The sequence below is a fragment of the Piliocolobus tephrosceles genome, chromosome 17 (genome assembly GCF_002776525.5).
Source record: "Piliocolobus tephrosceles isolate RC106 chromosome 17, ASM277652v3, whole genome shotgun sequence".
Classification (NCBI taxonomy): Eukaryota; Metazoa; Chordata; class Mammalia; order Primates; family Cercopithecidae; genus Piliocolobus; species Piliocolobus tephrosceles.
Window position 1 is genome coordinate 15,268,184 of NC_045450.1, and position 26,836 is coordinate 15,295,019.

A 26,836-nucleotide genomic window follows, 5' to 3' on the forward strand; every position below is an offset into this window, starting at 1 on the left:
ATGTCAGGCTTGGTCATTTGAGAACCCCCAGGATTCTGGTCTTTGATTTAGAATAGGAAAAAAAACCCCAAAAACCAAGGAGGGGATTTTGTCTTCTGACTTTATTCATAGCCCATGGGGCAGAGATGGAGAGAACATACTGTTTTTTTTTTCTGTATGTCCTCACCCCCATTTGCCTTAGAGGTGGATTTTCAAGGTTTGAATTGGAAGGTGAAATGGACAAGGGCAGCCTTGAGAGAGGGGGAGGTGAGGGACACAGAGGGGCTCCCTGGTTAAAAGGCGGGACAGCGCCTCTTGCTGGTATGGGGCTTCCTGGACTGAGTCTTCCCCACTGCAGGGACTGCTGCATCTGTTTTGCTGACCGTGGAACACACCACACATGGCATAAAACAGGTGCCCAATGATTATTAGAAAAGGAGATGATACGTGTTAATCCAAGGTGGATTATTTTATTGAGATGAGGTCTTGATATTGTTGCCCAGGCTGGTCTTGAACTCCTGAGCTCAAGCAGTGCTCCTAACTTGGCCTCCCAAAGTGCTGGCATTACAGGTGTGGGCCACCACACCTGTCCTCCAAAGTGGATTTAAAAAAGTTTTAAGAGTCTCTGTCACCCGGGCTGGAGTGCAGTGGCATGATCTTGGCTCACTGCAACCCCCGCCTCCTGGGTTCCCGCAATCCTTAAACCTCAGCCTCCTGAGTAGCTGGGCATACAGGCACGCACACACACACCACCACGCCTGGCTAATTTTTGTATTTTCAGTAGAGGGGGGATTTTGCCATGTGACGCGGACTGGTCTCGAACTCCTGGCCTCAAACAATCCACCTGTCTCAGCCTCTCACAGTGTTGGGATTAGAGGTGTGTGCCAGTGTGCCTGGCCTCCAAGGTGGATTTTAGCTCCAGCCGGTAGGACGCCCCTCTCTCTCTCCTTACTACTCCCATCTCTCTGCCCTGGTTCTCTAAGTTTATCACTTGGACTTCACAAGAAGGGCTGGTCATGTGAGGGGAGACTTTGGGTAGGAGGAAGGGAGTGGGCAGAAGGAGGAAAAATCAGACCCCCCCTTGCTGCTGACCTGCACTGTTAGGAAGAAACACTTAACTCTTTTCAGTGATTGCAACAAATAATCATGTTGGGTTCTGGCCATGGGGCCCTGCTTGACCTGAATTGGAAGACAGGTCTTATTTTAGGACATCAAAAAAGCAAGCAGACTTTTGCTCCCTACACAAAGGCTGGACAAGAAGCCACAAGGATGAACACAACTCAGTGACTGATTCTTGAGTCAAAAGGAACAACTCGGCCGGGCACGGTGGCTCACGCCTGTAATCCCAGCACTTTGGGAGGCCGAATCGGGTGGATCATGAGGTCAGGAGATCGAGACCATCCTGGCTAACATGGTGGAACCCCATCTCTACTAAAATACAAAAAAATTAGCCAGGTGTGGTGGCGGGCACCTATAGTCCCAGCTACTCGGAAGCTGAGGCAGGAGAAGGGCATGAACCTGGGGGGGGGGGTGTAGCTTGCAGTGAGCTGAGATGGCGCCACTGCACTCCAGCCTGGGCAACAGTGCGAGACTTCGTCTCAAAAAAAGAACAACTCAGGTAAGATCAGAGGCATAAGCAAGACCCAGAGATTCATGATTGCTGAGAAGAGGAACTCCCAAAATGACCCTTTTGTTGACAGAGGATGGGAGAGGCCCCAGCTGGGAAAGCCCACCTGGCTGTAAAGGATGGGGCTTCCGGCAGTGCAGGAATCAGGAATAAATACTTAAAAGTTGCAGCCACTCCAAAGTAAACACTCCTAGTCCAGCTTCAGAGAGAAGCTTCTGGACTTGCAGCCCTACTAGAGAACTCGTCATCCTTCTCTCTCTAGACATGACCCTCAAGTCTTTTAGTACTGTCTTCCAAGTACTTGACTCAGAAGGATCCCCAAATTCAGAGCAGACAGCAGCAGCAGTTTGGCCGTTTCTGTACGCTCCTCACACAGCTCGCTTCCTTACAGTTTTAACTCCAGCTTCAAAACCTGATGGGCTGGCTGGGTGCAGCAGCTCATGCCTGTAATCCCAGCACTTTGGGAGGCCGAGGCGGGGTGGATCGCTTTTGAGGTCATTTGTTGGAGACCATCCTGGCCGACATGGTGAAACCCCATTTCTAGTAAAAATACAAAATTAGACGGGCGTGGTGGTGGGCGCCTGTCATCCCAGCTACACAGGAGGCTGAGGCAGGAGAATCACTTGAACCCAGTAGGCAAAGGCTGCAATGAGCCAACATTGCGCCACTGCACTTCAGCCTGGGCGACAGAAAGACTGTTTTTAAAAAAAAAAAAAAAAAAAAAAACCCCAGGTGAGCTAACCTGGAGCTGAGAAGTAGTCCCTAACCTTCTCATTAGTGCTCCAGGCACATACGTTTTGGCTCTTGGAAGAGTCCATTTGCCAACTGGAAAAGCTTAATGGATAAATTTGCTCCCTTGCCTCCCTTGACCTAAGAATACATTGTGCCCTGGGTCATTGGAAGCTGCTTGCTTGGCTGTCAGCCTGCAAGACACTCTGTTTTGGCTCAAGTGCTTTTCTTGGAACTGGTTTCAAATCCTAGACCAAGGTTGGTACCAACTATACCTGTTACAGGAACTAAGGGACCCTCTCTCTCTAGAGGGTCGGATCCTGGAGAATCTGTTTTTTTGTGGTTTTTTTTTGTGTTTTTTTTTTTTTTTTTTTTGAGATGGAGTTTCACTGTCTCACCCAGGCTAGGGTGCAGTGGTGCAATCTTGGCTCACTGCAGCCTCTGCCTCCCAGGTTCAAGCGATTCTTTTGCCTCTCAGCCTTCTGAGTAACTGGGACTACATATGTGTGCCACCTCACCTGGCTAATTTTTGTATTTTTAGGAGAGACGAGGTTTCACCATGTTGGCCAGGCTGGTCTTGAATTCCTGACCTCAAGTGATCCATCTGCCTCGGTCTCCCAAAGTGCTGGGATTATAGGCATGAGACACTGCGCCTGGCCTAGCATTTGGATTCTATTCCTGGACCCAGCTTATCCAAGGCCTCAGGAATCAACTTGAATGTAAGCACCTGCTGCTTTGCAAGGACTTGGTTTCCCACTGACTGGTGGGTTCTGCACTTCAGCCAACCCTGGAATTCGGCTTATCCTGTGATCCCAATGAGCCAGCAGGAGAGCTGCTCGAAGTGTCCCAGAGCCTCATCTGCTCCCCCACAAAACTGGCTCTTAACAAGACCTCACCCCATGCTAAAATTTAAGTATTTTGGTGGTGACAGCAAAACTGAGATTCTCCAAAAATGAAGATGCACACAAATGACAGTTGGTTTGGCCTCTCCGTGAGGTGAAAGAAGTCAGATCCACATTGCCTAACTTCACCTATGAAAAGTAGTTCATCATGCCTGTAATGCCAGCATTTTGGGAGGCCAAGATGCACAGATCACCTGAAGTCAGGAGTTGGAGATCAACGGCCAACCTGGTGATATCCTATCTCTAATAAAAATACAAAAATTAGCTGGGCGAGGTGGCGGGTTCTTGTAATCCCCGCTACTCAGAAGGCTGAGGTGGGAGAATCGCTTGAATCTGGGAGGCGGAAGTTGCAGTGAGCCAAGATTGCGCCATTGCACTCCAGCCTGGGAGACAGCGGGACTCCGTCTCAAAAAACAAAACAAAACAAAAAAACGTTTTTCAAGTCCCAGAGAAGCAGAGACCTCTTTGTGCTTTCTTGGGAAGGGCCCTGTGTGCATCCTCGAGTCTTAGGTGTCCATTCCCCATTCCCTGAACATGGACGTGCCCGTGAAGTCTCTAGAAAAGGCTCTGCCAGGACTGTGCTTGGCTTTGTGGTGGTCAGCTTCCACCCCATGTGCTGAAAATGCAGTTTGTAATTAGACATCACTCAAGCCACGTGCAGCCCCCGGCATTTGTCAGACATCGCAGTGAGCTCATTTCCTTTGCGGACAAGCCTGTGAAAGCTGAATCGTGGGAGGACTGGTTGCTGCGTTGCAGTTAACATGAACTTTGTGATTTCTGACTTGTGACCCAGACCAGCTAACTAGAAGCCAAGTACATTCTCTAGGAATGTGCCCAGATAGTGGAACTGTCATATTCACTCAGTGGAGTATCTTCACTGGCAAGGGAGGACAGCACTGCTGAGTGCCCTAACAGTGTAAGAGTGGCTTTTGGCATGAAGAAAAATCCGAGCCACACACAGCCTCTGACATCTCGTCAAGATGCAGTGATAAGGGCACACTGTTGGGTGTCATGTCACATGCACTGCCCAGAGTCAGGAAGGACAGTGGGTCAAGAGATGAGGTCAATTTGTCATCCTGATCTTGGTTTCAATGAAAGACAGCTTTGCACTAAGATATCCAAGCCTTCAGATTTTGCAGGAATCTCGTGCAAATGTGCAAGGGTTTAAAAATCGGGGTGGGCAGAGGGGCGCACTGGGCAGAAAGGAAATGGATACTGAGACAACACATAGCTGCGAAGCTGAAGGCATGATACCTGGTGCATCATTGCGAAGTTTCCTGTGGGGGGGGCCCTCTGAAACAGAGAGAGAATCCCTGGAGGTTACCATCAACAAACGAAAAGGAGCCCAGTTAAGTATATTCCTAATTGTTAAAGACATTTGCTTTAATAATTAAAGGCACTCTTTTTTTTTTGAGACGGAGTCTCACTCCGTCACCCAGGCTGGAGTGCAGGGCTGCGATCTTGGTTCACTGCAACCTCTAAGTCCCGGATTCAAGCGATCCCCTCACCTCAGCCTTGCGAGTAGCTGGGATTACAGGCATGCCCCACCATGCTTTGCTAATTTTTGTATTTTTAGTATAGATGGGGTTGCACTATGTTGGCCAGGCTGGTCTCGAACTCTTGACATCAAGTGATCCTCCTGCCTTGGCCTCCCAAAGTGCTGGGATTTGGGATTACAGGCATGAACCACCACACCTGGCATTAAAGGCATCCTTAAGTCAACCTTGCAGTGGATCATCTGATGCTAAGAGCCCTTGGTGAGGCTGGTACATGAAAGGATAAGCAGTTTTTTGATACTCTGTCACCCAGGATGGAGTGCAGTGGCGTGATCTATCTCTGCTCACTGCAACCTCCGCCTCCTGGGTTCAAGTGATTCTCCTGCCTCAGCCTCCCAAGTAGCTGGGGATTACAGGCATGCACCACCATGGCCCGCTAATTTTTGTATTTTTAGTAGAGACGGAGTTTCACCATGTTGGCCAGGCTGGTCTCGAATTCCTGACCTCAGGTGATCCACCCACCTCGGCCTCCCAGAGCGCCGAGATAACAGGTGTGAGCCACCGCACCCAGCCTAGTTTTTTAAATAGAAAGGAAAATGTCTGTCCTTTAGAGCTACTTTTAAGAACCTCCTATTAAATCCCATGATTGCATATCTGTTCAGGGAAGTAAAAGCATTTGAGCAAGCTAGTTTGAAAAAATCAGTGTCGGAACAGAAGCCAAAAGCCCCAGGCAAGGCGCCTGCAGCCACATCTCCCTTGATTTATGATTAGTTCCTCTTCATTCGCTTTGGGGCCTCTAGCAAGAGGGGAGAGGTGGAGGCCTTGTACAGCTCTTGTCGGAGGTAACCGGCAGTGTACCAAGTGGTAGGTAAGTGGGTCTGGCTTTAGAGTAAGGCTTGCGTTGAGATGTGTCTGGCTGGTAAAACTTGGTGAAATTTGCACTGCAATTCCTTCTTGGCTGAGGAGCCCCAGGTATGCTTACCAACCTCCCTTAGGGCCCTAGTGCCCAGTTTTATGTTTTTGTGCACCTAAAAAAGAAGGCAGGACAGACCTTCGACCTGCATTACGTGTGTGTTCATGTCGGAACTGGCAAAAACGGTCTTTTTGTCCCACTCTGCCCTTGGCTGCCCAAAAAGGCTCAAGTGTCTGGGACAGAGTCCACAGGGGATATCCAGTGTGTGCTCAAGAATCACTGGGCCGGCCGGGCGCAGTGGCTCATGCCTGTAACCCCAGCACTTTGGGAGGCCAAGGCAGGCAGATCATGTGAGGCCAGGAGGTTGAGACCAGCCTGGACAACATGGTAAAACCCTTTCTCTACTAAACATACAAAAATTAGCCAGACATGGTGGTGCGCTCCTGAATCCCAGCTACTTGAGAGGCTGAGGCAGGAGAAGTGCTTGAACCTGTGAGGCGGAGGTTGCAGTGAGCTGTGATCACGACATTGCACTCCAGCCTGGCGACAGAGCTAGACTCTATCTAAAAATAAATAAAAATTAAAATTAAAATCACTGGGCCTGAGAAAGGGAACCAGAGACAGCAGTGGGGTAGAGAGTCAGAGCGGCTGTGTCCCCATCCCTCAGCCCAGCCACTCAGGAGGGGCAGGGGGACCGGTTGCCAGCAGAGCACGTCCAAGGGTTTTTTTTGGGGGGACAGAGTCTTGCTCTGAAGGCTGGAGTGTAGTGGCGTAATCTCGGCTCACTGCAGCCTCCACCTCCTGGGTTGCAAGTGAGTCTCCTGCCTCGGCCTCCCGAGTAGCTGGGATTACAGTCATCCGCCACCACACCCAGCTAACTTTTGTGTTTTTAGTAGAGATGGGGTTTCACCTTGTTGGCCAGGCTGGTCTCAAACTCCTGACCTCAGGTGACCCACCCACCTCAGCCTCCCAAAGTGCTGGGATTACAGGCGAGAGCCACCGCACCTGGCTCCTGGGAGTCTTTACAGTGACAACAGCTCTCCCTCAACCATGGGAGATGCTTCCAGGCCCCAGCTGTACTGTGGGAGCTTAGGCCTGGTTTCTTTCCTGTCCATGGGGGGCCAACAAGCCCTCGCCCTGCAGCGAGTGGGGCTCTTCCTTGAAGGCTTGGTGCCCTGCTTCAGCTGCTTTCTTCCCCTTTTCAGAGGGGTTTGGATTTTTCCCTGTCTCGTGCAGGGGTCCCCAAACTCTAGAGGTGATTTCAGATGGCTTCCAGGCATGCCATCCGGTAACTGAACTGCACCCTGAGAAAGTCATTTCCTTTCCAACTTTTTCAAAACGAGTCTACTTGGGGCTAATGGCTGTTGTCGCTCCCTTTATAATGGAGAAGTAGCCTTCAGGGCTTGGTGATGAAGTTGTGGCCACAGTAGCTAGATACTGAACTTGATACTCTTTTCATTGTATTAATTTCATTGTGACCGGTTGATAGAGGTGCTGCTGGTTTAAATATATAGGGGTGGTATGTTTTATTTGCAATTACATGCATGTATGATTAAAACTTAATTAAAAAGAAAAGATCAAGTCATCGGTATTAAAGGTGGTAAGAGATTTAGCACATGGCTGTGGTGGCATGAGAATGAAGCGGGGGAAATATCTGGGACCCGAGGGATAAAGGTTCACTTTGCCTGGTGCTATCCTAGACATTGGAGTTTTTTTTTTTTTTTTTTTTTTGAGATCGAATTTGGATCTGTCACCCAGGCTGAAGTGCAGTGACACAATCTCGGCTCACTGTAACCTCTGCCTCCCAGCTTCAAGCGATCCTCCTGCCTCAGCCTCCCGAGTAGCTGGGATTACAGGCACACCCCACCACACCTGGCTGATTTTTGTATTTTTAGTGGAGACGGCGTTTCACCATGTTGGTCAGGCTGGCCTTGAACTCCTGACCTCCGGTGATCTACCTGCGTTGGCCTCCCAAAGTGCTGGGATTACAGGGGTGAGCCACTGTACCCAGCCTGGGCAGGATTGTTTAGGGCAAGTTGACCAGATTCTCCCACAGATGGGATGCAGGGCATAAAGGAGACAAAAATGTTAAGAAGGATCACGAGGTTTGTGATCTGAATTGTTGGCAACTTCATTTTAGCTGCTCGGCTGGAGAGAGGGGCCAGTTTGGGGGTGAAGTTCATTCAGTCAGGGCTTGGGGTACAGCACGTTTGGTGTGAGCTGCCTATAGTCATCCATGTGGGAATGGGAGGCCAGTCTGAGGTTCTAGGAAGAAGCTAGGGCTTCTCAAAGATGAACTGAGGAGTCATTAGATACAGATGGAATTCTAAAGCGCCAAGACTAGTTGAGACCTCTCACCTAGAACAGGGGACAGAAATGAAAAGAGAACTAAGGCCGGGTGCACGCCTGTAATCCCAGCACTTTGGGAGGCCGAGGCAGGTGGATCACGAGGTCAGGAGTTCAAGACCAGCCTGAGCAACATGGTGAAACCCATCTCTACTAAAAATACAAAAATTAGCCAAAAATAGCTTGAACCAGGAGGCGGAGGTTGCAGTGAGCTGAGATAGTGCTACTGCACTCCAGCCTGGGCAACAGCGCAAGACTGCATCTCCAAAGAGAACTAAGTTGATACCCTAGGGCGCTCTGGTGGTAAGCAGGTTTTGAGATGAGGGATCATCAGAGGAGAGGAAGAGGGACAACCCCACAGATCGGGGGGACAAGCAGGCAAGGATGGTGTCTGGGAAGTCCAGGGAAGCAAGTGAATCAGGCCAGAGGCATGATGGGCTGCGTCACGTGCTGCTGCCCTGTCAGAGGACATCTGGCCATTGGTGTCGCCCGTGGGAGGCTTCTGGGAGAGTGATGGGTGGGGGCAAGGGGAACCAGCAGCTCTTCACAGTCTTTTTTGAGACCGAGTCTCATTCTGTCACCCAGGCTGGACTGCAACCTCTGTCTCCTGGTTTTAAGCCATTCTTGTGCCTCAGTCTCCTGAGTAGCTGGGACTACAGGCATGTGCCGCCACACCTAAGTTTTATATGTTTTGGTGGAGACGGGGTTTCGGCATTCACATACAGTTTTGTAGTAAGGGTAGCAAGGTAGATGTGGGGCTAAGAGGTTATTCCATTTGCTGATGGAGCAAATGAAAGAGAAAACCTTGCAAAGTAAGGATTTTCGGAGCCATGTGCTTGAGTGAACAAGAGGGCTGGGTCCAATGGAGGTGTTGGCCTTGGTTGGTGCCAGAGGGTTCAGCACAGAAATGGAAAAAAAGTAGAAGTGTGCAGAGGTGCAGGGAGGTAGGGTGATGAGGCAGTGGGAGCTTGTGCACGTTTCATGATCATTTCTGCTTTTGATTTAAGTAGGAAGTAAGGTCCCCAGCTGAGAGTGACAATGGGGAGGAGCGATAATAAGTTTAAAGAAAAAGTGAAGAGAGCAGAGAGTGAGAAGATAAGGGAGGTGTGAGGGAGACCCCTGAGCAAGGCCTGCTCTGTGGGAAAAGATGGAGAATGGGTTTTGGGTTTTTTGAGACAGGGTCTCACTCTCTCATCCAGGGTAAGTGCAGTGGCTAGATCATGGCTCACTGCAGCCTTGACCTCTGGGGCTCCACTGATCCTCCCACGTCTGCCTCCTGAGTAGCTGGGATTTTAGGTGTGCATCATCACGCCTGGCTGATTTTTGTTTGTTTGCTTTTTGTGGAGATGGGGTCTTGCTGCTCTTGAACTCCTAAGCTGAAAGCGATCCACCTGTCTTGGCCTCCCAAAGTGCTGGGTTATAGGTGTGAGCCCTGTGCCCGGCCAAGTGTTGAGTTTCATTAGGGTTGTGCTTTCACCAAGTGATTGCAGCAATGCAAGAGGGGGAACTGGCTGTTGGGGTTCCGCGACGGGGGTTACTAGACGGTTGGTTTGGAACTGGGTCAGAGGCTGATAGCATTGAGGGAGTGAAGACCCCGTTGGGGACAGAGCCAAAGAAAGGTGGCGCCAGGCAGACAATGAGATTCCTGAGGGTCAAATCATGAGGGCTCCTAGGAGCACTGGTTAGGCTGGTAGAAGCAGCAGGATCACCCGGAAAGTCAAGGAACCGAGAGGCTGCGTTGCCCACATGGATATTAAAATCATGGACAACTGTGAGGAGTGGGGTGGGAGACAGGAAGCCGGGAGCTAAAACCTCCAGGGAGCCAACTGGGATGGATGGACAGGATGGTGGAAGCAGCCCTTGGAAACAGTAGGGACACCCCAAGGTACCAGAGGCGTGGGAGAGAAAACAGCCCCCACTCCAGTGACAGCAGGAATTCTCAGCGGGGTTGGGGGGCAGCTGTACCCTCCCATCTCTAGAGGACTTCTGGCAACACCTAGAGACATTTTCGGTTGTCACATTGCAGGGTGGTGGAGTGGGGGCTACTGCAGCCGGTGGGTAGAGGCCAGGAACGTAAGCACCTGCTACTTTTCAGGGATCTTTTTCCCACTGACGGGAATGCTGGACAGCCCCCATACCCGAGAATAATGCAGCCCAGGTGGCGGCAGTGCCGAGGGGGAGAAAGGAGGAGCAGAGCATGTCAGGAAGGAGGTGAAGTGCCAGGGGGCGGTGTTGCAGCTTCAGTGGATGCCATGAAGACTCAGTGATGCAATGAAGGAGAGGCTGGAGGAGGCAGTGGGGATAGTCCCTTCCTCCTCCTCACCTGGAGGACGGGATGGGAGGTGGTCGATCGTTAAAGAAATTAGAAGGTAAGCTGTTACCAGGCAGGGCCCCGGTCTGATCTGGGCCTGCCTCCGTGCCTGGCCCACATTAAGCTTAATGATTAAGGAGGAGCAGGAATAAACCACAGCAGGGAGTGGTGGCTGTGGGCACAGGGGGCGTTTGCAGGCCGAAGGGAGCCTGAGCCCCCAGCACTTCTCTCTGGCCTGAGAGACAAGGTCTTCCTGGGCCACAGGCTCCTCACCTGAGCTTGCTCTTGAGCGCGTTCACCTCGCGGCCCATGGCTTCGTTGCTCTCCGTGGCCTCATCCAGCTCCCGCTGCAGCTTCCTGCGGTTGGCGTTGATGCGCTGGGACTCCTCCTCGGCCTCCTCCAGCTGCCTCTTGAGCTGCTTGACCCTGGCATTGCCTTTCTCTGCCTGTCGAGGAGAGTTGGAGGGGTGGGTAGGGGAGGCCGGCTGGGGGGCTGGGGGCTCGAGGGAGGCTGGGCTGCGGGGGCTACCTGCTCCTTGTACTGCTCGGCCATCTTGCGCTCGTCCTCCACCTGCAGCAAGACTTCCTTCAGCTTCTTGTCTTTCTGCTTCAGCGACTTGGCGGCCGCCTGTTTCTCTCTGCAAACAGCAAGGAAAACAGGTGGTTTCAGAGGAGGGTGGCACCCCTTGCAGCTGGTGTGTCACCTGGAGGTGGCATCTTGAGTGCTCTCCTGAGCCCCACATCTGGACTCCTCTCAAGGATCCATCAGATGGTAGAATAGTATTCAGCCCTGAAAAGGAATAAAGGATGAACGCACGCCACAGCATACATGAGCCTGGAATCCTTGCCAAGTTAAAGAAGACACATAGCAGACCACGTAGGTTGTGATTCCATTGATAACAAATGTCCAGAATAGATAAATCCATAGAGACAGAAGGTAGATTTTGGTTGCCAGGGACTGAAAGGAGTGGCTAAAGGGCATGGGGTTTCTACTTTTTTGTGGGGAGACAAGGTCTTGCTGTCACCCAGGCTGGAGTGCAGTGGTGCTCCAATGCCTGCTCTCCACCCTACTTCATAGTTCACTGCAGCCTTGAGCTCCTGGCTCAAGCAATCCTCCCACCTCAGCCTCCCAGATAGCTGGGACTACAGGCGTACACCACCATGCTCAGACTTTCTAAAAGTTTTTCATAGAAATGGAGTCTCTGGCCAGGCGTGGTGGCTCACGCCTGTAATCCCAGTATTTTGGGAGGCCGAGGTGGGCAGATCACCTGTGGTCAGGAGTTCGAGACCAGCCTGAAGCAACATGGCAAAACCCCGTCCTTACTAAAAAATACAGTTATTAGCTAGGTATGGTGGTATGCACCTGCAGTCCCAACTACTTGGGAGGCTAAGGTGGAAGAATTGCTTGAACCCAGGAGGTGGAGGTTGCAGTGAGCTGAGATTGCACCACTGCACACCAGCCTGGGAAACAGTGAGACTGTGTCTCAAAAAAAAAAAAAAAAAAAAAGTCTCGCTATGCTGCCCAGACTGGTCTCAAAATCCTGGATTCAAGTGCTGCTCCCACCCACCTCAGCCTCCCGAAGTGCCAGGATCATGGGCATGAGCAACCACATCGGGCCTGGGGTTTCTTTTTGAGCTGATGCAAATGTTCTCAAATTGACTGGTGATTGTTTTACATGTTTGTGAATATACGAATAGCCCTTGAATTGCACACTTTAAATGGGTGCATTGCAGGGCATGTGAATTACCGAAAACACTGCTAGAAGAGAATGGGTGAGAATCCTTAGAATACAATGGTAAGAAATGTGCTGTGATCTTATGCCTCATTCGACTCATAATTAAGAAGCCTTCCAGTGTGTGTACCGAATGAGTTGCTGGTTGGACTTTTGTTTTTTGGGTTTTTTTTTGTGTGTGTGTATGTGTGTGGCAGGGTCCCACTCTGTCACCCAGGCTGTAGTGCAGTGGTACGATCTTGGCTCACTGCAACCTCCCCGTCTCACGTTCAAGCGATTCTCCTGCTTCAGCCTCCTGAGTAGCTGGGATGATAGGCATGTGACACCACGCCCGGCTAATTTTTGGTACAGACAAGGTTTCACCATATTGGCCAGGCTGGTCTCAAACTCCTGACCTCAAGTGATCCACCTGCCTCGGCCTCCCAAATTGCTGGGATTACAGGTCTGAGCCACCATGTCCACCCTGGTTGGCTTTTTGGTCTGTTAGCATGCTCTCCCCACAGGCTGAGAAAAGCCACATGTTCTGCTGGGAAGGCTGGTTAATGTCAGGAGGACCATGGCGATGCTAAGAGCAGCTCACATTTTAGGTGCTTGCTCTAGGCCAGGCACCAGCAGGGCACTTTTTTTTTTTTTTTTTGCTGTGTTTACATTCAGTTCTCACACCACACCTGCACTGTGGGCACCACAGAGCTTGCTTCTTACAAGCCAGAACTGATGCTGGAAGAGGTTCCCTGATTTCACTATGACCCCTGCTGTCCATCACCCCGGGGCAAACTGGGTTCAGAACTCCAGACCCGCATACCTGGCCTCCTGCTCGACCTGCTCCTCCAGCTGTGCAATCTTGGCCTCTAGTGCCGCAATAGTGGACTTGAACTTGGACTTGACGGCCCCCTCCATCTCCTGGAGCTTGCTCCTAAGCTCCTTGTTCTGCCGCTCGAGCTGCTGCCGGGCACTCTCATTCTTTTGGGCCGTGCTGCGCTCTGTGGCCAGCTCGTTGCTGAGCTGCTCGGCCTGGAGAAGAGAGTGAAGGCTGTGAGGTGGTCTCAGGGAAGCCCAGGACAGGGCACTGAGACCATGCACCTCCTCCTGCTGCCTCCAGCCTTGTTTGGTCTCTGCACAAGTCCCTTGATCCGGGCGCCCTGTCCTCCTCTCCTTCATCCTATAAAACTCCACTCAAGAGCTTCTTCCAGCCTGGGCCCTGTGGCGCGCACCTGTAATCCCAGCACTTTTGGAAGCTGAGGCAGGCAGATCACTTGAGGTCAGGAATTCGAGACCTGCCTGGCCAACATGGTGAAACCCCGTCTCTATTAAAAATAAAAAAATTAGCCAGGCAGTGGTGGAAGGTGCCTGTAGTCCCAACTACTTGGGAGGCTGAAGCAGGAGAATCCCTTGAACTTGGGAGGCAGAGGTTGCAGTGAGCCAAGATTGCGCTACTGCACCCCAGCCTGGGCAGCAGAGTGAGACCCTGTCTCCAAAAAAAAGAGGTGCTTCCGCAAGTGTCACAGTGCCACCCAGGCTGAGCGAGTGACTTGTCCCTTGTTTTCTCTGTCCTGGAGTCGCCTGGAGAACGATGCCTATTCACCCTACACCACAAGGGGCTGCAGGTCACAGGATGGTCCCTAGTGCCCACCATGGAACTGGTGCTCAGTGACATCACCAAGGGCCCACTGGATAAGGCCAGAGCTTCAGCTGGGGGAAAACACAATGAAAGAGCACCCCAAGGCCCCGACTCCAGGGACGGCCATGAGGTACAGGGAGCCAGACACGCCGTGGCTGGAAAATGAGACACTGCAGCGTGGAGATGGGTGTTCTGAAGACAGCAGCCTGGGCACTGGTGTGAGGGCCCTGGATCTCTACTCTCAGGCCCCGCCACCCTCTTGTCCCTCAATCCGGGGCCTGCACGCAGGAAGCCGCCATGCATGTGTTGACCGGTGCAGGATCCTGCTGCAGGAGAGACAGTAGGCAGCGAGACTGTGATGCCCAGGCAGCCCTCACCTGCTGTGTGGCTTTGCGGACCCGGTCACTCATGGCCTCCATGTTGCCCTGCTCCTCCTCCAGCTCCTCCTCCAGCTGGGCAATCCGGGCCTCCAGGCGGCGCTTCTCGTCCTGGAGTGCGTTCCTGGGGGAAGGGCAGCCATGTTGGGGGCCTCTACCCTCCCCCGACTTAGAAGATGCCCCTTCCTTGGAGTGATGCCTCAGAGGGATTTCCCTTATCATCTAATGGGGGAAACTGAGGCTTGGAGAGGATTAGAAGACTGATCTGTAGAGAAGACTCATCTGTAGTTACACAGCCAGGAAGTGGACGGCCGGGACTTGGACCGGGTCCGTGTTAGCAAAGCTGGAACTGGGATGGGGACCAGCACACTCCTCCTTGACTCTTCTTTGCCCCCTCTTCTCCCCACACAGCTACTTATTGGGAATGAATGAAAGCAGTCACACCCCCAAACAGAGGCATGAAAGCGCTGAGGGAAAACCTAACCACCGTGGGTCTGTCCCCAATCTCAGAGGATGCTTTGTCAGCAGCAGCACTGAAGTGGGGGTCCAGTTCCAGGCACGGTGGCTCACACCTGTAATCACAGCAGTTTAGGAGGCCAAGGTAGGAGGATCACCTGAGGTTGGAGTTCAAGACTAGCCTGGCCAACGTGGTGAAACCCTGCCTCTACTAAAATTATAAAAATTAGCCAGGCCTGGTGGCGTAAACCTGTAGTCTCAGCTACTCCGGAGGCTGAGGCAGGAGAATCACTTGAACCTGGGAGGTGGAGATTGCAGTGAGCCGAGATCTCACTGCTGCCCTCCAGCCTGGATGACAGAATGAAACTGTCTCCAAAAAATTTAATAAAATGGAGGTCAAGGATACTGCCTCTCCCAACATCCTCTGCTTCAGAGCCGACTTCCTCCCTTCAGTTTCCTACCTTCCCGACAGGCTACTGGCCAGCTCCTCTGCCAGTTCCTCCTTCTCAAGGTCCGCCTGTTTGCGAGCCCTCTCAGCTGCGGCGAGGTCCTAGGTGGGTGGGAGGAAGCCTGCTGTCTGCCAGGGAAAGGCCAAGCCCCACCGAGAGTCCACCCTGCCTCCTCAGCCACCCTTGAAAGTACATGTTCTTCCTCTGAGCTGAGGGGAGGCCCCATGAATCCATAGCGGAGGGAAGCATGTGTCTTTCTAGACAGGTGGAACCCACAGGAGGAGGAAATGAAATCTGGGAATGCACAGACTGGAGCTGCCAAGGGTTGCTACCATGACACCGCGTCTGAGGCTGTCCTAGCAAGACAAGGCTTTACCTCTTGTAGCTGCATGAGGTCTGCTTCCAAGCTCTTGGCTTTCTTCTCATTCTCCTTGGCTGTGGCAAAGATCTCATCTCTGGAGGCACGGGCATCTTCCAGCTCTCTTTGAAAGTCCTTCATCTGAGCCTGCATGAGTCAACACAACAGGAAGGACAAGCTCAGATGTCCTTACTGCTCCAAGTTCTGCTGTCCAGTTTAGCTTTGCATACCCACCCGTCTGCAGTGAACCACGAAGAAGTTCCCATTGCATGAGCATGGCCCTCAGTCCCAGGTGGCTGGTGGCGGGCTGGGAGCACCATTCTGGATGGGCTCCACAGACCTGCCTAAGAAGCCAAGCCCCTGATGTGATCTGAGAGCAGTGGCCAAATACCTAATAATGCTGCCCTACCCAGGGCAGGAGACAGCCACCAAAACCTGAATGGTGCTAGAAAAGCCCCAGCTGAACCCACACCAATGGCAGGTGTGGGCTGGCTTCCTGGAGCCTGCTCTGCTGACTTTGGTGGCCTGAGGGGACTGTGGCCTCCCTCTGCCCGTGTCCCGAGTTCCCAGTGTCACCCACCTGCAGTTTGCGTAGCTGCTTGATGGCTTCCTCCCTCCCTTTGATGGCAGAATCGGCCTGAAGCTCCAGGTCTTTCAGGTCCCCTTCCAGCTTTTTCTTCGCTGCAGCCGCCAGGGCACGTTGCTTTCGCTCATCTTCCAGTTCCGTCTCATACTCGTGAAGCTGGGCGAGGAAGAGAGATGTGTGCTGCCCCACTTGCCCCTGGGAGGTCCTTTAGCCCACCCAGGCAGCATGTCATTGCACCCCTTCCCCAGCACATCCCCGCTACGAGGCAGGCATCTCATCCCAAGTTGCAGATGAGAAAACGGAATCGCGCGGGGTGCGGGTGGCTCATGCCTATAATCCCAGCACTTTGGGAGGCCAACAGGAGAATGGATCACTTGAGGCCAGGAGTTCAAGACCAGCCTGGCCAACATGGTGAAACCTCGTCTCCCCTTAAAAAAAAAAAATTATCTGGGTATGGTGGCGTGCACCTGTAATCTGAGCTACTCGGGAGGCTGAGGCAGGAGAATTGCTTGACCCCAGGAGACAGAGGTTGCAGTGAGCTGAGATAACGCCACTGCACTCCAGCCTGGGCAACAGAGCGAGACTGTTTCAAAAAAGAAAAAAAACGGTTTCCATGCCGACCGTGAGAGGTGGTGATAGGAATGAACAAGGCCCGACCTCCCTCTGCTGGCCTTCCCGGCAGCACGCACCTGTCTCTGCAGTTGCCTTCTCTTCTCCTCATTCTGCTCGTCCCGGGCTTGGAGATCCCTCTCGAACTGTCCCTTGAGCGCCTGCATGTTGACTTCCAGCCGCAGCTTGGCATCCTCCGTGGCCTGCAGCTCGTCCTCCAGCTCTTCCAGCTGCGTCTTCATCTCCTCCATCTGGGTCTCCAGGGCCCGCTTGGACTTCTCCAGCTCATGGACCTGCCAATACAGTTAAGAAACCCACCGTGAGCGGCAGCGCAGGAGGTCAGGGAGGTGGCTTTGGCTTCCCACAGGATGCATGGCTGGGACTCAAGATGGCCCCTGAGAGCTCGAACCCCCCCAACTGAGACCCATCCTCGACTGCCATTCTCAGCCCCTCCCAGCCTTTGCACCAGTCCAATAAACCTTCCATTTCCAAAGATAGTTCGCTGTGAAAAAGGCCCAGAGCCAGCTTCTCCCATGGACTGGTGAACGGCACAGAGGGTGGGTGGGCGAAACTTGGACAAGAAAACAACGCAGAGCCACTTACATTCTTGCCCACGTCATCCTTAGAGCTGACCAGGTCTTCCATTTCGGCTTTGAGCATTTTGTTGGTCCGCTCGAGTTCCTCTTTGGCTTCCAAGGCCTCTTCAAGGGCCCGAGCCAGGGACAGGGCTTTGGTTTCCTTCTCTCTGGCTTCTGCCTCGGCTCTGTCCCTCTCATCCGCGTATTTGGAAGAGATGTTTTTCTCCTCGGCTAACAACTGCAACACAGCATAAGACCCAAAGGTGACTTCTAGGCACATCCGGGGTCAGCTTCACTGAATTGTAAATACCGGAGAAAAGCCCTGTGTCCTACCGAATGTATCGAGGTGCAGGTGTAAGCAATGTAGGTTATCTATGGGAGTAGTTTATATAATCATCTGGCCTTCTGAATTCTACATCAACCTTATGCAGAGCCAGAAATCAGCTGAATCGTTTTTTTGTTGGTTTGTTTTAGATGGAGTCTCACTTTGTCACCAAGGCTGGAGTGCAATGGCACAGTCTTGGTTCACAGCAACTCCGCCTCCTGGGTTCAAGCAATTCTCCTGTCTCAGCCTCCCGAGTAGCTGGGATTACAGGTGCCCACCACCACGACCGGCTAATTTTTGTATTGTAAGTAGAGACAGGGTTTTGCCATGTTGGCCAGCCTGGTCTCGATCCCCTGACCTCAAGTGAGCCTCCTGCCTCTGCCTTCCAAAGCACTGAGATGACAGGTGTGAGCCGCCACACCTGGCCAAATTGGGCTTCGAAACCACTAAAGCTGCCCACATTGCTTAGAGCACACTGAGGTCAAAGTGACATTTAAAGCTACCAGAAGCTAGTTATTATTTTGTTTCATGGCCAAAAGTAGCTATTAATATCTCATAAAAGTATCCTAAGGGCCTTAGTAGGGAAACGGTAAGTGTGGGTGGCCCTGCATACATCTCTCTCCGCTTGGAGAAGCAACTCAGAGAACATTCCATGCTCACGTTAATCTCATCTTCAGAGAGGACAGAGCAGATTATAAATTGTAATATCCAAAAGCCAAACTTCCACTATTCAGCAAAGACAGGGACCTCTGAATGGCACAGTCAACACAAAAATCCCATGCTACATGTGACACTGCACTACACTGTGACAGGAAAATAAAAGCAACCTCAGGCCTTCAACCAGATAACGAAGCGGTGAAGATGAGCTGACAGCCCAGAGGAGAGGTGGCTGATGGGAAAAGGAGGAACTGGGATGTCATCTAAAGTCCTGACACTATGAGGCCAGTCAGGGAGGGGTAAGGATCCCTCAGGCATCTGGCATTTAGCCTCACTGTACAATCTTCGTTTTATTTATTTTTGAGACAGAGTTTTCCCTCTATCACTCAGGCTGGGGTACAGTGGCACAATCTTGGCTCACTGCAACCTCCGCCCCACCCTGGGTTCAAGCGATTCTCCTGCCTCAGCCTCCCAAGTAGCAGGGATAACAGGTATGTGCCACCACGCCCAGCTAATTTTGGTATTTTTAGTAGAGACAGAGTTGCACCGTGTTGGCCAGGCTGGTCTCAAACCCCTGACCTCAAGTGATGCACCCGCCTCAGCCTCCCAAAGTGCTAGGATTGTAGGTGTGAGCCACTGTGCCTGGCCTCTCAAACTGATTTTTAGAATAACCCTGAGTCACCTGTAAACTAAATCGTATTTACTAAATAATAATATATCTTAAAAGTTGGTATTTAGGGGTTTGGGTCATACAGCGGTCTGCATTTTCCATACAATTAAGAGTGGTGCATTTCATCACATATAAGTTTTACCCCAAAAGAAGCAAAACTATGTTTAAAAATAAGCTCTAATTAATATGCAATATTGAAGTGCGGAAGGGGAAACGTACTGATGTAATTTGGTCTGAAATGTACCCAAGAGATAAGGCATGATAGACAGAATTAGTCTTTATAAATAAATATGTGAGCCAGGCATAGTGGCTCATGCCTATAATCCCAGCACTTTGGGAGGCCAAGGCAGGCAGATCATGTGAGGCCTGGAGTTTGAGACCAGCCTGGACAACATGGCAAAACCCCATCTCTACTAAAAATACAAAAATTAGCCAGACGTGGTGGTGCACTCCTATAATCCCAGCTACTTGAGAGGCTGAAGCAGGAGAATCGCTTGAACCCAGAGGCAGAGGTTGCAGTGAGCTGAGATCGCACCACTGCACTCCAGCCTGGGTGACAGAGCTAGACCCTGTCTCAAAATAAATAAATATGTGATAAAGTTCATATAATACAGTGTCAATGACTTGAGTAAAGGTGGTGGCCTTGCAGATGTTCACTGTACAATTCTGTCAACGTTTCTGTGTGCTTGGAATTTTACAGAATGAAATCTTAGGGAAGAGTGGTATTAACAGTATAGAAACTGAATTACTTGGGAGACTACTCAATAGGTATTCCATAAATATTTTTAGTGAATGAAATATGCACCTCATTCCTTCTTGAGGCTAGAAACTAAGGCATCACCATGTGTGCAGGTGACCCTCATGGTGCTGGTACCCAGAAAAGTCACAAGACATCAAGACTTCTGTGCCATCCTTACTGTGACCCGGTAGCCTCAATGCTCCATGGTCGCCCAAGACAAGCTAAGAGAGCCTCCCATGGCTCCCCACAGAGTGGAGAGGGGATGCAGGCATGGGCGGGAGCCACGCGTCATACTCTGCAGAGCTGATTCCCCCACCCAGCGTCCACGGCCAGAGTGGAGGACACCGCATGCCCTCTACCTGATCAAACTTCCTCTGCTTCTTTTCCAGGTTGGACACGAGTTGCCGCTGGTTGTCCAAGTCGACGACCAGGTCGTCCAGCTCTTGCTGAAGCCTGTTCTTGGTCTTTTCCAGTTTATCATAAGCGGCCGCCTTCTCCTCGTACTGCTGGGTGAGGTTCTCGATCTCCTTCTGGAATCTCTTCTTCCCCTCTTCCAGAGCTTCCACGGTGCTGGCAAAGTCCTGCAGCTTCTTCTTCGAGTCGGAGAGCTACAAGGACAGCGTCCAGGGTAGGGTGAGAGGGGGACCATGAGTGACCCCTGTCCCTGGCTCCACAGACTCTGGGAAGCGAAAACCATGTCTCCTTGTTGGAGAAACCCAATAACAGGGGAAGCTGGGGGGTCAAGCACCATGGCACCAACACTCCACCACGATCTGCCTGTGGGGGATCTCAGCGCAGAGAAGTTGAGAGGACCCGTGATGGAAGCAAGGGCACAGGGCAGGCACCTGGATGTTGAGAGTGGAGATGTGACGCTCCAGGTTCTGCTTGGCCTCCATCTCCTCGTCCAGCTGGTCTTGCAGGCTGTTCCTCTCCTCCTCCAGCTGGCGCAGCTTCGTAGACACGTTGAGCTTCTGCCGGGTTTCTTCTTGAAGCAGCTCCTGCAAAAGGGACGCACGGAGGTCCCAGGGACCCGCCCTGAGGAAGGCCACCCCCCAGGTCCCCTGGATGATGTGGCAGGACACTCACCTGGGTGTCCTGGAGCTGGGAACTGAGGGATGCCACGTCCTTGGCCAGCTTAATGGCCTTCCCCTCGGCCTCGTTAAGCATCCCCGTGACGCTCTCGACTTCATTCTGAGGGTGCCAAGAGACTGTTAGTCAAAGCCTCTAGAAAGGGATCCTCATTAAAAGGAGCCCTTTTTACTCAAAACACATGGTGTACCCTCATGGGCTAGGACTTGAGGTGTCCACTGATTGAGAAAATACCCACAAGGTATGGGACTCTGATAAAAAAAAAAAAAAAAAAAAAGTCTGTGGCTCGAAGGGAATTCCGTCACCTATGAGTTGGGACCCTGGCCCTCGACTCTGTGGTTCTAAGAACTTATTTGAGCCCCAATTATATTGACTGGGACCTGATCCCACTAAATGGATCCTAGATCCCTGCCAAGGTTGGTAGAGACAAAGCAGCAGGTCTGAGAGTCCAGACGAGGTGCTCTGGCTGGTCCACTCTCTAAGGTTGGAGACAGGAGACCAGGATGGTACTTAAATGTCCGAGGGATGCTGTTCCATCACCTCCTTCTTCACTCCTACTCTTTGTCCCTTCACTGACCCTGATGGCCAAAGCCAGAGACTCAGACCCTAAAGGTAAAAACACCCTCTGTGTATTCTCTGGCTTTTACTCCCTAGTGTCTCTGCATAAGTCCCTTTGAAGGTGTTAGCCTACCCCTCCATCTCTTCCACTGACAAGGAGGCTATGAATGATCTTGACACTGCTTATATGAGGGCAGCAAAACCGCTGCTCTCACCTCCATGGGGGAAAAAAAACATCTCACTCAATGCTTCCCCTGCCCCTTGGTCCCTGGCTGTGAACATGTTAAATATTTATGAAAACGTTGGCCACATCCCCACGAGTGGAAAGGCAGGCTAACTGTCTGTTCCAAGTGAAAGGAGACCAAAGACAAACAGACCGTGTCACTCGTCAGCTTAAAACCCCTCAACAGCTTCGCATCACCCAGAGGGAGGACCAACATACGTGTAATAGGTCTGCAAAACCCCACATCATCTGGGTACAACCTCCTCCTCCCACCCCACTCTCTGCTGTCTCCCCCTACCCCCAACCCCAACTGGGCACTCCAGCTCTACTGGTCATTTGTCTCTCTCCTAATTTTTCTACTTACCACAGGGCCTTTGCACATGCTGTTCCCTCTGCCTGGTAGACTTATCCATGCTCCTTAGGGAAGCTTTTGTGGCCCCTCCTCCCCCAGGTTAGGCCTCCTGGTTATTTACACTTAGGCATCATGTGCCTTCCCTTTGCTGCATCACTTGACATTCATTTATGTGATTATTCATGTCTTCCTTTCCCCTTACTCGGCTGGAGTCCTACTGGGGCAGGGACAGTGTCTCTTCTTGCTTGCTGCTGTTTCTTAGGATTAAGCACAGTGCCTGGCATACAGCAGGTACTCAATAAATACTTGTCAAATTGGCAAAGGAAGGTTTTTTTTTTTTTCTTTTTTTCCTGAGACAGAGTTTTGCTCTTTTGGCCCAGGCTGGAGTGCAATGGTGCGGTCTCTGCACACTGCAACCTTTGTCTCCCGGGTTCAAGCGATTCTCCTGCCTCAGCCTCCCGAGTAGATGGGATTACAGGCGCCCACCACCATTCCTGGCTAATTTTAAAATATTTTTAATATTTCTAATATTTTTAGTAGAGACTTTTCACCATGTTGGCCAGACTGGTCTCAAACCCCTGACCTCAGGTGATCCACCCACCTGTGCCTCCCAAAGTGCTGGGATTACAGGCATGAGCCACCGTGCCCAGCCAGAAGGTTTTTTTTAATATTTAAGTGAACCGGGAGATCATCGCCCCCTCTCTGGGAACGCAACTAGAGGAAAGGACTTGGCTTGCAGCAAGAGAGACCTCAGCGAGCCGGGAAGAGGCTCCTTCCCACAGAACTGGACACCACCCAGCACCGCCCACCACGCCGCCACCTCACCTGCAGCTTGTGGACTTTGTCGTTGAGCTCCGCCCGGGCCCGCTCCCCATCGCTGCACTTGGACTGCAGCTCCTGCACCTGCGCCTCCAGCTTCTTCTTCTTGTGTTCCACCTCCTGCTTGGCCTGGCCCAGGACCCGCAGCTCCCCGGCCAGGTCTGCGTTCTCCTTCTCTAGCGCCTGCTTATTCTTGTCTAGGTTTGCCTTGGCCTGGCGAAGGAAGCAGAGGGGAGGGAGAACGTTTCAGACCCTGCCCTGTCCTCCCTCAGAGAGGTCCAGGAAGGCACATGGCAGGGGGCACACAATCACCAGTAAGAGATTTGGGGTTTTTATTTTTGTTGTTTATTTTTTTGAGATGGTGTCTTACTCTGTTACCCAGGCTGCATTGCCGTGGCGCGATCTCGGCTCACTGCAACCTCCACCTCCCGGGTTCAAGCAGTTCTCCTGCCTCAGCCGCCCAAGTAGCTGGGATTACAGGTGCCCACCACCACACCCAGCTAATTTTTGTATTTTTAGTAAAGACAAGGTTTCACCATGTTAGCCAGGCTGGTCTCAAACTACTGACCTCAAGTGATCCACCCATCTTGGCCTCGCTAAGTGCTGGTATTACAGGTGTGAGCCGCTACGCCCGGCTGATACTTTGGATTCTACTTTTGTAAAGCTCATGGGTTACAATCTGGGATCCCACAAGTGCTGTCCAACCTGCCGTCATGTCCCCTTTGACCCCTTCACTACTTTTTAAAAAATGAGTTGCCAACGTTTTAATAAATGTCACATAAAAATCTGGATTCCCAGCTTCTTTTTCAAAAAACTTTGTTTGAAGGCCCGTCATGGCAGCTCATACTTGTCATCCTAGCACTTTGGGAAACAGGCAGGAGGACTGCTTCAGGCTAGGAGTTCAAGACCAGCCTGGGCAATGTAGTGAGTGAGAGACCCATCTCTACTAAAATAAAACATTAGCTGGGTGTGGGGGGCACACACCAGCAGTCCCAGCTACTCGGGAGGCTGATGGCAGGATCACTTGAGCCCAGAAATTAGAGGCTGCAGTGAGCTATGATCACACCACTGCACTCCAGCCTGGGCAACAAAGTGAGACCCTGTTTCAGAAATAAGTAGCTTTGGGAGGCCAAGGCAGGTGGATCACGTGAGGTCGGGAGTTCGAGACCAGCCTGGCCAACATGGCAAAACCCCATCTCTACTAAAAATAGAAAAATTAGCTGGTGGTGGCGCACGCCTATAGTCCCAGCTACTGGGGTGGCTGAGGCACAAGTATTGCTTGAACCTGGGAGGTGGAGGTTACTGTGAACCAAGATCACACCGCTGCATTCCAGCCTGGGTGACAGAGTGAGACTCCATCTCAATCAATCAATCACTCTAACATTCTATATCGTGACTGTGGTGGTGGTTACGCAGTACACATTTGTTTAAAATTAATGGAGCAGTAAAATGGATAAATTTTACTGCATATGCCTCAGTAATCCTAAACTTCAACAATAACACAACGAAAGATCTGGAAACGGGCTCTTGCTTTCCTTCAAGGCAACAATCTGCCAGATCTAAGTAGCGGCTGGCTCTGCAGGTGGGGCAGTCACATTTCACTGCCCCTGTCCTTCACAGGTGTCGTGTGGTTGACACTACTACTTCTGTCCTAGTTAAGGGAAACTTATTTTATGGAACCAGCTCCTGTAGGCATGTAAGTTGCCCTACAGGAAAAAAAAAAAAAAAAAGTGTGTTGGAGCCGGGCGCAGTGGCTTATGCCTGTAATCCCAGCACTCTGGGAGGCTGATGCAGGCAGGTCACTTGAGGTCAGGAGTTTGAGACCAACCTGGTCAACATGGTGAAACCCCATCTCTATTGAAAATACAAAAATTAGCCAGACATGGTGGCAGTCACCTATAATCCCAGCTACTCAGGAGGCTGAAGCAGGAGAACTGCCTAAATCTGGGAGGCAGAGGTTGTAGTGAGCCAAGATCGCGCCACTGTACTCCAGGCTGGGCGACAGAGTGAGACTTTGTCTCAAAAAAAAAAAAATGTGTTGGGCAAAAGCAGGATGGGGTGAGGGGCTTCTTTCCAGGTTGTAGAGAAGGGGAAAGAGAGAAGTGCATGTATCCCGAGAGGAGAGGACCCACCACTCAGCCTTCCCATGGTCCCTGGGAGGTGCTGGGCATTGATGCCAGTCCTCCCTCCAAGACATGACTAAGAGCTGCCGGACCTTAGATGGGGACAAGGAGTCTCTTGGTGGGAACAAAGCAGTGAAGTGGGGACCCTAGAGGACATGGGCTCCCGGAAACCTTAGCCCAGCCTAGGACCCCAGAACTGGGGAGCCCAGGTAGGAGCTGATGTTAAATGTTTCCCCCACAAGCAGGTGGAACCAGGTCTGTATGTCAGGATTCAAGTTGTTAGAGGCAAAGGCCTCTTCTTCCCTGCGCCTGAGATGGGCAGAGGTTCCCACCTTTACCTGCTTTGTGCGGGTCAGTAACGGACGTGCTGTCTGCTGGTGGTCTTAACTGAGTCTTCCCAAAGAGGCACGGCTGGGACTGGGCTTGACTTCCAGCCCTTGTTCACGTCTAATGACCCCTAAGCATGGGGAGGGTCAGTGACTCTGTCTGGGGCCTCACTCTTCCAACCATAATTTTTTTTTTTTTTGGAAACGGAGTCTCATTCTGTTGCCCAGGCTGGGGTGCTGTGGCACAATCCTGGCTCACTGCAACCTTTGCCTCCTGGGTTCAAGTGATTCTCGTGCCTCAGCCTCCCAAGTAGTTGAGATTACAGGCGACCGCCACCATGTCCAACTAATTTTTGTATTTTTAGTAGAGACGGGGTTTCGCCATGTTGGCCAAACTGGTCTCAAACTCCTGACCTCAGGTGATCTGCCCGCCTCGGCCTCCCAAAGTGCTGGGATTACAGGTGTGAGCCACCGTGCCCGACCTCCAGCCATAAAGCTAAAAGGGACATGTGTGGCTTACTGATGTCTTGAGGGCTAATTGTTCCTGAAGGTGGGAATAACGCATTTCAATTAAAATTGTCTAAAAATAAAAAGTAGGCTGGGAGTGGTAGCGCATGTCTGTGATCCTAGCACCTTGGGAGGCCAAACTGGGAGGACTGCCTGAACTCAGTAGTTTGAGGCCAGCCTGAGCAACATAGTAAGATACCCATCTCTACAAAAAAGTTAAAAATTAACTGGGCATGGTGGCAGAAGCCTGTAAGTCCCAGCTACCAGGGAGGCTGAGGCAAGAGGATCGCTTGAGCCCAGGAGTTCGAGACTGCAGTGAGCCAAGATTGCACCACTGCACTGCAGCCTGGGTGATAGAGTAAGACCTTGTCTCTAAAAACAAAGTTTTTAAAAAATAAAAAGTAACTTTTGAACATAATATAAGGAACACAATTGAATGGGAAAATATGTATGGCATAGTTACAACTAGCAAAATCCGATTTGTCCAAAATACATAGAGTTGACAAATTGTTGAGGGTTAGTATTTAGATCCCACTCGACAAGTAGTAAGAGTCCACTGATTCATTTGGAGAGTGAGGGTGAGCTCAGTCCGGTGCAGTGCTTTTCAGAGGGTCCTCCCGAGACCACCTCCATCAGGATCAATGGCAGGCCTGGAAATTTTTACTTTAACGGGGGTCACAGGTGAAATCAAATTAATTTGTAAAGCACTTGGAATAGTTTCTGGCACATAAGTGCTGCACTTCTTATTGTATTGTTTCACTTACTATTTTTATGTAAACACTTGAGGTTCCAACAGACCAGGCAATGAACCAGCCGCCAGAAAGGTATTCAGTAAACCACCGCATGGAAGACAGTTCACCTTGACTAGTTGATGCAGTTTAGATCTGCGTCCCCACCCAAACCTCATGTTCAGTTGTCATCTCATGTTCTATTGAATTACAATTGAACATGAGATTTGGGTGGGGACACAGATCCAAACCGTAAAACTAGTCAAGGTGAACACTGGGGTCTGGTGGGAGGTGATTGGATCATGGGGGCAGTGTGTGTGTGAGTGACAGAGTCTCACACTGTCGCCCAGGCTGGAGTGCAGTGGCGCGATCTTGGCTTACTGCAACCTCCGCCTCCCCAGTTCAAGTGACTCTCCTTCCTCGGCCTCCTCAGCTGAGATTACAGGCACCCACCAACACACCCCCAGCTAATTTTATTATTCTTTGTTTTGGCGAGACGGCAATTGATTCTTGTTCCCCAGGGTAGGGTGCAATGGCACAATCTCAACTCACTGCAACCTCCACCTCCCAGGTTCAAGTGATTCTCCTGCCTCAGCCTCCCAAGTAGCTGGGATTACAGGCGTGTGCCACCACGCCCAGCTAATTTTTGTATT

General features: G+C 51.4%; 2 protein-coding genes across 7 annotated transcripts in view; one reads left to right on the plus strand and one right to left on the minus strand.

Annotated features, from left to right (window-relative positions):
- NDE1 (nudE neurodevelopment protein 1) overlaps nucleotides 1–26,836 on the plus strand; it is an 81,361-nt gene that overhangs the window by 51,253 nt on the left and 3,272 nt on the right. The window contains exon 9 of one of the 2 annotated variants that reach the window (XM_023189744.2): nucleotides 19,932–21,998. The exons of the other annotated variant lie outside the window; for it this stretch is intronic. Within the exon in view, the coding sequence (XP_023045512.1) occupies nucleotides 19,932–19,941 (10 nt within the window). The 3' untranslated portion in view covers nucleotides 19,942–21,998. Of the gene's footprint in view, nucleotides 1–19,931; nucleotides 21,999–26,836 lie in introns of those variants that run through there. 2 annotated transcript variants of the gene reach the window in all.
- MYH11 (myosin heavy chain 11) overlaps nucleotides 1–26,836 on the minus strand; it is a 157,765-nt gene that overhangs the window by 641 nt on the left and 130,288 nt on the right. For 2 of the 5 annotated variants that reach the window (XM_023189735.3, XM_023189733.3), the window contains 14 exons: nucleotides 22,506–22,712; nucleotides 20,545–20,649; nucleotides 20,304–20,456; nucleotides 19,818–20,066; nucleotides 17,093–17,305; nucleotides 16,570–16,782; nucleotides 15,875–16,036; nucleotides 15,313–15,441; nucleotides 14,949–15,037; nucleotides 14,032–14,155; nucleotides 12,839–13,047; nucleotides 10,833–10,941; nucleotides 10,577–10,749; nucleotides 4,492–4,530 (listed from right to left, as the gene is read on the minus strand). In XM_023189735.3, coding sequence (XP_023045503.1) covers nucleotides 4,500–4,530; nucleotides 10,577–10,749; nucleotides 10,833–10,941; nucleotides 12,839–13,047; nucleotides 14,032–14,155; nucleotides 14,949–15,037; nucleotides 15,313–15,441; nucleotides 15,875–16,036; nucleotides 16,570–16,782; nucleotides 17,093–17,305; nucleotides 19,818–20,066; nucleotides 20,304–20,456; nucleotides 20,545–20,649; nucleotides 22,506–22,712 — 2,166 coding nt within the window. In that variant the 3' untranslated portion in view covers nucleotides 4,492–4,499. Of the gene's footprint in view, nucleotides 1–4,491; nucleotides 4,531–10,572; nucleotides 10,750–10,832; nucleotides 10,942–12,838; nucleotides 13,048–14,031; nucleotides 14,156–14,948; nucleotides 15,038–15,312; nucleotides 15,442–15,874; nucleotides 16,037–16,569; nucleotides 16,783–17,092; nucleotides 17,306–19,817; nucleotides 20,067–20,303; nucleotides 20,457–20,544; nucleotides 20,650–22,505; nucleotides 22,713–26,836 lie in introns of those variants that run through there. The other 3 variants (XM_023189732.3, XM_023189731.3, XM_031934478.1) reach the window with 2 other exon arrangements.